The sequence below is a fragment of the Chelonus insularis genome, unplaced genomic scaffold, assembly GCF_013357705.1.
Source record: "Chelonus insularis isolate UGA/USDA-ARS -01 unplaced genomic scaffold, ASM1335770v1 contig_130_pilon, whole genome shotgun sequence".
NCBI classification, from domain to species: Eukaryota; Metazoa; Arthropoda; class Insecta; order Hymenoptera; family Braconidae; genus Chelonus; species Chelonus insularis.
Window position 1 is genome coordinate 93284 of NW_023276371.1, and position 10390 is coordinate 103673.

A 10390-nucleotide genomic window follows, 5' to 3' on the forward strand; every position below is an offset into this window, starting at 1 on the left:
TGCACCAACTATATTTCGAAAAATTTACGCAGTAAATATATACATAGTCAATTGTCCCATTATTATCTATCGAGTTTGATAAAAAACTTCTCCATTTTGTACCAGAGGGCTTTTGAAAATTCAAAAAATGTTTTCGATTCTTCTTTAAAATATTATTAGATGACTCTGCTTGCGCTTTCCAGTTCTTATATTTGTTGCTGGACGATTACAACGTTTTATACACTAGTGTTCACAATACAATAAATAAAAATAAAAGTTAAACCAATTAATTATTCTGGTAGGATTATCGTCGACCATACTATCTATAAAATTTCGAATTTCCAATCTTTATCTTAAATAATTTTTAAACAATTCTTACGATATTAATCTTAATAAATACCTAAAAACGGGAACACAAAGCATTGCACGTTGGACTTCGCCTATTTAGTCAACTTAAAGATTTTGTTCAATGTTCTCAATATGATATATTTTATGAATTGGATTTATTTATCTGTATTGTGATTCAAATGAATGAACCTATGAGTTTAGGTAACCTTATAAGTCTTAAAAAAAGATAGTGATAATAGTGTGGTATGAATAAATATCTGCAAAATACAATAAACTTGAAGAAGAAAGGTTGAAATAATTTGGCCTATAAATTAGTGACCCCGTTAACCATGAATCTACAGACACTTTTTCAAGATTTTAATCCGAGGTAAGAAGTCAATTAACGTATTTACATTCAACATAATTAGTTTTTTTTTTATCATATAATTTGTTTCACATTAATTATCAAATATTCAACAAGTTAACCTTTTGATCAGTTTCTTTATTACGAAAAAATTTATGTACATTTATTTACTGCTTATTAATTACAATACGTAATTTTATAAGTTAATTATACGTTAATTCTTTATCTATCATTATAAAAAATGTGAATATCAATTTTTCTGATTATATATTGTTACATTATTCACTACCAGACACTCATAAATATAAATAATTGTTTGATCCAATGAATTATCATTATTAATTCTTAATCATATAAAAGATAAAATAGTCCAATAAAAAATTTAATTCAAAGTTAAGATAATTTTTTGACATTTATAATTGGATATTAATTTTAGAAATTTAATGAAAATATAATTTTTATGTTGCAGCAAATTTCTAGTGTATACATGTCTCATGATATTCACTATACTATTTGCATTGCGATTAGATAGATTTATAGAATGGAGTTATTGGTGGATATTCAGTCCGATATGGTTTTGGAAGGGTATGGTAATTTTAGGTGCTACAGTAGGAAGTTATGTTTGGTGGAGACATCCACATGCAAGACTTGAAGGAGATGCTTATGTTCACTACAAAGCTATGCTTATAACACTTGCTCTACATCTGATTTTATTGATGTTTGAGCTACTAGTTTGTGATAAACTAGAATCAGATAGACATCTGTGGATCCTCGTTTTTATTCCTTTAATTTTTATTTCAATTGTTTCAATAGCTGTAAGTATTATTTAAACATTTATTTAAATAAATTCTATAATTTTTTATATTAAAATATTTTTTATTCAAAACAGGTATGTATTTGGGCTGTGAAACATGATCGATCGTTTGAACTTGAATTATTCTGTGCCGTGAACGTACTGCAATTTATATTCCTCTCCCTCAAACTGGACAAATTTATTTCATGGAGTTGGGAAGTAGTGTTTGTGCCACTTTGGGCTCTCTTATGTTTGTCGTTGGTTGCTGTGTTATATACAATAGTATTCGCAGCAGTGCTATTAAGAGCACCACAAGTTAATGCTCGTGTAAGACGAACGTCTTTAAATTCAGCCTTGGCCTACACTTTTCTTGTAGTGCCAATTTTAGTATTTCAAGTAAGTTCATCTTTCAACTTCTTATGTTACTTTCTCATATCATTATAACAAAATAATGAATAATATTTATAAATAATTTAAACATACATTTTTTCAGGTATTATTAACGAATAAATTAGACGAAGTTCTTACATTAAATTTTACTACTGTCGCTACTCCACTAATGGTCTCACATGTGACATTAATTTTCATGTCATTCGGTGCTAAAGGTGGAAATAGATGTAAGTTTTCAAAATCTTTTATCATTTATTCTAATTGTAGTTATTTAATTTCAACTCTACTATCAATAATACATTATTTTCTAGGGTGGTTTGGAATACGGAAAGATTTTTGCCATTTTCTTTTGGGCCTGTGTCCACTTCTACAGGAATACGGTAATATTTCTTATCAGCCAAGAAGTGATCACGATCAACCACCATCAGAGCCAATGGTATCAGAGAAATCAGACAAACACATAAAGAAAATCGACCTAACAAAACCTGTGGTGCCTATTATTTCTATAGATATGCCTGATTGATGGCTTAAATACTTACAGATATTCAGGAAGTCTATTAAATATTCACAAATATTGTGAATATGATAATGCTCAAAAGTGAATGCACGTACAGTTTCCTGTCCGATTATTATGGTAATATTATGAATAATGGGAGAGGAAGGAAAAAAATGCATACAATTGATGCAGAAAGAGCATTTACAAGTAAACGAAATAAACGATTCAATTTTTATTTATATACGCTGTGCGGATAAGTAGTTTACATATTATTATTCATTTTTATTCTCGAGCTAAAACGGTATATAATTCGCTTTTAATCTTATTCTATCGAAATATTAATGCTTTTTTATTAGCCAGTTGACCCGTCCATTTAGTTTCAAATAATTCCCTTGCCTAATGGATTAATAGTCCGCCATTGTTAGCTGTTATACAATATGACATATATGATATATTAGTAAATGTTGATAGCGTTAATATGTTATCGAAAATAACAAAACTCAATTAATATCAATTTAGATGAAGCTGGTGCTAATTATCGGTTGTGAGGTTCTTCCAATGTCTTTTAATCATCTCAATTAGGAAAGAATATTGAATCAGTACAAAAAAATATTTCAACGAAATTTTTTTTATTTTACAAATAATTTTTATTCGTCTAAAATATATAAAAAAAAAAACCATCTTTTTACTATCAATATCAATTATGCCAATTGATTAATAGTCATAATTTTATATATTTTGGCACAATTATTTGCGGACAATCATTACTCGATTCAATGACCACTAGTCGAATAAATGCTTAAAGCGTATCAATTGTGTCACATTTTTCACTTAATTGATATTGTGAATCGATGATGCCAGCTAAGACACAAGACTGAACGCCTCGCGTTTTTAGGCTAGTATTATAATATTAAAATAAATGATAATACAATAAAATTTTTCAATTAATTAAATATAATATACAAGTGAAATATGGGTAAACATTATTATTATTATTATATAAAAAGAAAATTTTCATGGAATAATAAATGAAAAAAAAAAAAATCTTCAAAAACCATTGTTTTGTATCGGGAGGCCAATTATTAATTAAAATAAATAATAATCAACAATGATTGATGTACAGTTGTATAGTATCGTTATTTAAATGTGAATGTAAATACATATGTAATCATGTATATTTCATTAACTGTAATATATACATCTCTATTATCTACATTAAAAAAAATAATAATACATATCGATTAAGAATGGTTAATATTATTAAATAGACAATTAGAAATATTATTTCATTTTATAATTATATTATATATAAATATATTTCTTAAATGATTATTATTATAATCCAATAAAGTTTATATTTTTTGGTAAGATGCATAAAAAATTCATTAAATTCTGCGTTCAATTTACAAACATACTGTTGAATATTTTTTGTTAATACCATTATTCAATAAATTCATGTAATGAGAATTTTCAGAGCTTTATATTGTTAACAAACTTATTAATTACGTAGCTTTAGTTGAGCCTTTTTTTATTGATAACATGCATGAGTTTGTTTACCAAGGAGGAATACTTTCTGGCATCCACTTTCGTCCTAAGAGAGAAGATACTTGGGTCGTTGCTTCACTGATGTTAAAGTTTGTATCTTCTATAAGTGATGTTTCCCAAATGTAAAGAATTTGAAGTCTTTCTTTGCAAAGCCCAACAAATTCTACTAACCCGGAACATCTGTAATGTGATAAATTTTAAGCTTCTTACTTCTCATTGATCTATTCTCAGTAGGGCATGAATGATAAAAATAGTATTTCTAGTATGTGAGTCAGAATACAAACGAAGATATCATTTCTTTCTAATGACTATAATTTATTTTAGGCTTTGTAATTCTTTTAATGATAGGCTTTGAGTACTTCTAGAATTAGTCTTACGTAATTTCACAATCGCCAAGACCTACGGCGGATAAATTTGGACATCCCTTAGCCGTAGAGATCAAAGCTTGATCAATAGTTCCAAAATTATAAGAACTAACGACAAGTTCCACTAATCTTGGACAATTTTCTCCTATCCTACGAACTATCGTTTCGGGTGGCGATCCATTCAGAAATAAATGTGTTACTGGAACTGCTGTGACTAAGAGAGCATCATAGTCATCTTCTTCTGATAAGTATGAGTTTCTATAATTTATAGAATTAATTCATAACAAATTTGCTAAAATTTTATGAAAAATCTTCTAAAAATAATTCCTAATAGTAATTTATAATTTATTTCTTACAGAACAAGATTGAGATTTGGAGAATGATTCTCCAAAGTGAACCAAGCTTCATCACTAATTCTTGGAAGAGGTTTAGAATCAGAATAAGCCTCAATTTTGATTGTTTTCAAAGGAACATGATTATCACTACTAATCACTGTCAACAGATCATCACTCAAAGAAGAATAAGGTAAGGAAAGTTCTTTCAAACAACTGCACTGACTTATCATAGTTACAATATCTAAAATAAAAAATCAGATTAAATTCTAAAAAACATTGTTAACAATTATTTTCATACATATAATCACCTTCTGATAAAATTTCTCTAGAATCTTCGTACTCAATCTTCAACTTATTTAAACTTTTAAAACTCTTGAATGACTTATCCGTCCAGAGGCTGACGTTTGATGATATTTCTTCTGCTGTTAATAAATCAACAAACGATTTATCTAGAGGGTTAACACAATTGAAGAATGTTTCATCAATATTGGAAAAGGTTTCAGTCGTTGATAAATTAGTCAAGCTCAACATCTGCAAAAAATTATGATTCAATTAACCATTTTATTGAAGATAAATTCAATTAGCTGATTAACTATTGATCAAAGAATAAATATTTCTCATTAACTTTTTACGTTTCATTGATATACACAATACAAGTTGATGATTCTTTTATAACGAGATGTAAACCGTAGAAAATTCTTTTAAGCTAAGATCTAAACTGCACTGAAGTGCATGAAAATTGTTGTTGGTGATAGAATTGAATGTTTAAAAGAGGGGAAGGATTTGAAAGGATTAAATTCAACGATTCATCAAATGATAATTGGTAAGCTATGTCTGTGCATTCATTGGACTCACCTCTGAAAGCAAATCTTTCCCCTCTACATGAGCATGCAGTGTAACATTCAAATCATGGGTATTATTACCAGTAACTTGATCACCAGGATCATAGTAAAAGGTGACTTAAGGCTTGTTAGAGTAGGCCGTTCACGTGAACGGCCCTGACATAATTAAAATTACGCTGGCAAATCACGTGTATGAAAGTGCAATGAAAGGTGTTAGATAAATTAATTTTAGCTAAATGTCTTACAGAAAAATATTCATTTTAATTTCTATCAAAATCAGATTTCCTTATAATGACATTTCTTATATCTTTCTAATTAAATTAATTAATAATCAATTCTTTCCAAGAATTCCAATCTAATATTTAAAGATAAATTATGCTTTTTTATTGTGAATTAAGATAAAATTTTTACTTAATAATAAATAACTGTTGTAATGAGTTTTTGATTATAAAGATTTTTTTAGAGTCAATAATACCTCAATGACATAACTTGAGAATAAAAGATCTCATTGAAAAACAAAGTACTACATCAGGCATATAAAAGCAGACAGTTGAGTATTTTACTTTACAATTGTATTATACCGCATGAAATATGACAAGTACGCTCTACTTGGTTGAAAACACTCGATCCTTTCTATTCATATTGCGCCAGTCTCTAGGACGTACACGTGCTTGCTGCTCACGCGTGCAGAGTATCAAAAGACATTGCAAAAACATATAGAGCAACGGCTGCACGTGACTCTGATCCTAGGTCAAGAAAAAAAAATTCCTACTTATATAGTTGTAATGTATGATCACATGAGATATTTTAGAATATAATCTAACGAGCTTTACATGAACATTACGACCTAAGCATACATTTTTGTTATCGATATTATTTAATTTTATGAACAGGTTTTTTTTTCAGAAAATAGGTATTAAAATATTGGAATATACATACGCATTTTAAGATTATTTAATTGTGAGATGTTTTAACGATATCTGGTTATGTTATATTTATAATTATAATTTAAATTATAATAATACTAGTTTTTTAGTCATTGAACATTTAAAATACGTATGCCCAGTGACAGATTGCACAAAACTGCGGCACATTGACGTTTATTGATATTCGGAAATGTTCGGAGAATCTCGCAAGTATTGCATATAATGCAACAAAAATGAAATTCTCAAATTAAATATTTCCCGCGCGATGGATGTGCTGTTGGTAATGTAGAATTTTGGTTGAGTTAGCAGTTGGTAAAAAAATTAGCAATTTTGTAAAGGATGAGCAAAAGTTATTGTAATCATTGGAAAACGTTAAGTAAAAACCAAGCTTTAGCTTGGTCATCACGATAACTATTATATACGTGTATTATAAGTTTATTTCTTTGCTGTTTTAATACAATATAAAATTATCAAAATGTTTTTGAGTTTATATTTTAAACTAGTTGTGCTAATAATCGCCCAAAATGCTGGTATGTGACAAGATAACCTACAAGTTTATGACTCAAGATGTAATTAAATAATTATTGTTTGTTTTTCAGTATCAGCTGAACGAATAAAAGATATGATTTATATGTCAATCGATGGAGTAGCAGCATGTTTTCGTAGGCATAATGGAACACATCAGTTTGGTTGTTCCTGTAAGTATTATCTAATCTATGACATTTTCATTTTTAATGTAAAGGATTTTTAATGATTTATTTAAATACTTTCTTTTAGCATTACGAGGTGGAAGTGTTGGAGTAATTCAGCTTGTAGAAACATTTGATGATGTAAAATGGTTAGAAACAAATGCGACTGCTGGACCTTATACAATCGTTATTCCCTTTTCAATGTTCACAAAAGATGTTATGACTCGATTAGATGCAACGAATAATATCAATGGGGTTTTGATTACCAAAAATAGCACTGATGCACTTCCGTCCGATTATTCGCCAGAAGACACATGTCCAAATAGATATTCAAGCCATCAAAAATGTCCACAAAAGCCTTGGAATCCTTATGGAAATAGTTTTCTTTTGAAAGATTGGAAATTTCCAATGTTTTATATGGAGGTGAGACCTTATCATTTCTAAACTTTCTACACAATTAATTTATATAAACTCAACTAATTTATTTATTCAACCTTTCAGAACAATAATGAAGTATTGGAAGAAATTAAGAAGTGCTATTACAAATATAATGCTAATAATTTAGATGAGCAACATGAATATCCCTTGTGTGCTATTGAGATGCAGTCATTTATGTCATCTGCATTGAATTCTAAGACTTGTATTAGACGTAATAAACTGGTACTGTATATGAATCCAACAAGATTTTGTGATCCTTTGGGTGATTCCAATGTTCACTGGCCTTTAGCACCTTTAAGTAATGAAACAGAATCGATGATTTTAGTCACAGCAAGACTTGATGCTAGCTCTCAGTTTGATGGTATTGCACCTGGTGCTGATGCTACTGTAGCTGGCCTTGTTACTTTTATTGCAGCTGCTTATCATCTATATTCACTTAATGCTACCGTCAATCGTGAGTAGCTTATTTCAATCATTTATTAATAATGATGATTTCTTTATTCAATTTTTAGTAGAAATTAATATTAAATATATTTATTTCAGGTACCAATGTTTTATTTTCTTTGTTAAACGGTGAATCGTTTGATTACATTGGATCTAGTCGGTTTGTTTATGATCTCAAGAGAGGAAAGTTCAATGCTCTAGCAGGGAAAACCCTCAAACTTGAACAAATTAGTGCAATTATTGAATTAAATCAAATTGGTGGAGATAAACTTTATCTTCATGCTAAGAATTACGAACAAAATGAGTTGATAAAAAGTTTACAAAAATCTTTATCTCTTGAAAACATGACCTTACCGAACAGTATCCCTCCTACATCAGCTCAAACATTTCTCGCTGCTAAACCAGAACTTCCAGTAGCTGTGTTGACTAGTTATGGTGAACAGTTTGTTAATCCATTTTATGGAGGAATTTTGGATAATGCTGAACACCTAGGAATTTATCAGTAAGTTATTACCATTTTAACACATTTTTACTATTATCCATTTTTATATTTAAATCTTAACTCAGAGATAACACTGATAACAAAATTCAATTTCCTGTTGAGATTTTTAATTTTTATATCTTCTACAATATTTACTTATATATTAACTTCATACATTATTCATCTCTAATTGATAAAAATGATTAAATATATGTCATTGTAACTGCTTATTTTAATTCAGATAGATTTTTATAAAAGTGTTTAAAAAGTCATAATTAAGAATAAAAAAAATGATCAGCTATAAAATTTTATCGTCAAGTTTAGCAATTGTCTTTTCAAATATTATAGATATTTATTAATAGTTATCAGCTTGAGAGATTTCAATAAATTGACATCTGTTTTTAAAATAATTTTTATTTCCAGAAATAAGTAGTTGTAGTACTGGTATAGACATCAAGTGCAGTAACATTAAGATTGTAGATCAAAGTTGTTGGTAGAACGATTATGATCACATGTTTTAAAATTATACATGTGTGAAATAATTTTTTATTTTTTTCTTTTGAAATAACAGTAATTAAATTTCTAACCACCACAGTTAAGATACTCGAATAGAAGCTATAGTTGTAATCTCATAATGTTATTATGTTGTTAAATTATATTACATTATGTTTCAGAAAAGAAATAAACGCAACTTTGGCCAAGTTAGCGGTAAAACTTGGTGATGTCTTGTATGAACAAGTAACTGGTAAAAAATCACCAAGTGGAAATGTAACTAAAATAGAAGAATTAATATCTGAAATGTTATCGTGTTATTTGGAAACTGCTAAATGTAATTTGTTCCAAGCTGCATCCCCACCAGGTGCAAGTGATATTTTACCAGATCACTCATTTTCACTGTATGTTGGTGTAAGTGTACACCCCAATCTTGTCACAAGTCTTACAGGACAGCTGTTAGCATTACTCACAGGTGAAAAATTGCCTGAAATGACAGCACATGAGTGCAATGAACACAGACTTGCTTGGATGGGTGGATATAATTTATCAGGAATCTGTATCAATTCAACAGTTAATTATTCGTTAGCTCTTAGTCCAGCATTTACGATTAAAGGTAATGATTAGATCGATATACTGACAATTATTTTTTAAGAAATAAAATTGTATTAATCAGCTGAATTATCTTACTAAAAATAATAAAAATTACAGACTACAATTGGGAAAATGGTGGATATTCAACATGGACCGAATCTCTATGGACTACTCTCAGTGTCCGGATGTTCTTGAAACCATCAGCAGCGACTGAACGACTGACAATAACTTTAGGAAGTGTAGTAGCAGTTTTATCTTTTATTATTGTTTGGTTCATAAATTCACGAGCAGAAATTTTATTCGATCATACGGGAGCAACAGTTGATTGCTAGGAAAATGCCGCGGACCACATATCAATGGTAATATTGAATCATCGGCAGGATGACCATGTCCCAGTGACCAGTCTTTGATTGCGAGAAACAAATATTCGTGATTCAAATGTGTGGTACGCCCTCGGACATATCTTGATTTTTTCCATTCTTCACGCATAGTGCCTCTAGTTTGCTATCAGTGCATTCTAGACGTTCTATTGTGTAAGTTTGTGAGTGAAATATCAAAAAACTAAATCAGTTATTTTCTTTCATGTTGCACACACGAGTTTGTGACTAATTGAATGCGTGATTGTGTTACTTATTTTAGTTACAAGTGAAATATTATTGACGCTCATTAAATTAAATTGATGCATTTTTTAAATATTAATTCAGGGTAAAATAAGTAAAATAATTTTTAGTATATGTATTACTTGTAATGTAATATAATTAATTAATTCATTCATTAATAAGTTATTAACACAGAAATAATTTAAGTTTAGATGTACAGTAAAATCATCAGGATTTTTTTAAACATTACTGTATAACTCATGGTATAAAATCGTTATTTATTAATTATAT

General features: G+C 28.9%; 3 protein-coding genes across 3 annotated transcripts; 2 read left to right on the top strand and 1 right to left on the bottom strand.

Annotated features, from left to right (window-relative positions):
* The first annotated feature begins 195 nt into the window (after positions 1–195).
* On the top strand, positions 196–3302 carry LOC118071526 (transmembrane protein 185A). The gene is made up of 5 exons (XM_035090723.1): positions 196–694; positions 1140–1485; positions 1560–1859; positions 1957–2080; positions 2165–3302. Exons 1-5 carry the CDS (start codon positions 657–659, stop codon positions 2374–2376), a joined length of 1020 nt encoding a protein of 339 aa, XP_034946614.1. The 5' UTR covers positions 196–656; the 3' UTR covers positions 2377–3302.
* Positions 3303–3711: 409 nt separating this feature from the next.
* On the bottom strand, positions 3712–5521 carry LOC118071538 (F-box/LRR-repeat protein 21-like). The gene is made up of 5 exons (XM_035090734.1): positions 5450–5521; positions 4903–5125; positions 4616–4835; positions 4272–4517; positions 3712–4074 (listed from the first exon to the last, which is right to left on the bottom strand). The coding sequence occupies exons 2-5, from the start codon at positions 5123–5125 to the stop codon at positions 3903–3905; spliced, it is 861 nt and encodes a 286-aa protein (XP_034946625.1). The 5' UTR covers positions 5450–5521; the 3' UTR covers positions 3712–3902.
* A 1189-nt stretch (positions 5522–6710) lies between these two features.
* Positions 6711–10390, top strand: Nct (Nicastrin). Its single transcript, XM_035090673.1, has 7 exons — positions 6711–6892; positions 6962–7060; positions 7140–7474; positions 7553–7943; positions 8033–8435; positions 9089–9522; positions 9618–10390. Exons 1-7 carry the CDS (start codon positions 6838–6840, stop codon positions 9830–9832), a joined length of 1932 nt encoding a protein of 643 aa, XP_034946564.1. The 5' UTR covers positions 6711–6837; the 3' UTR covers positions 9833–10390.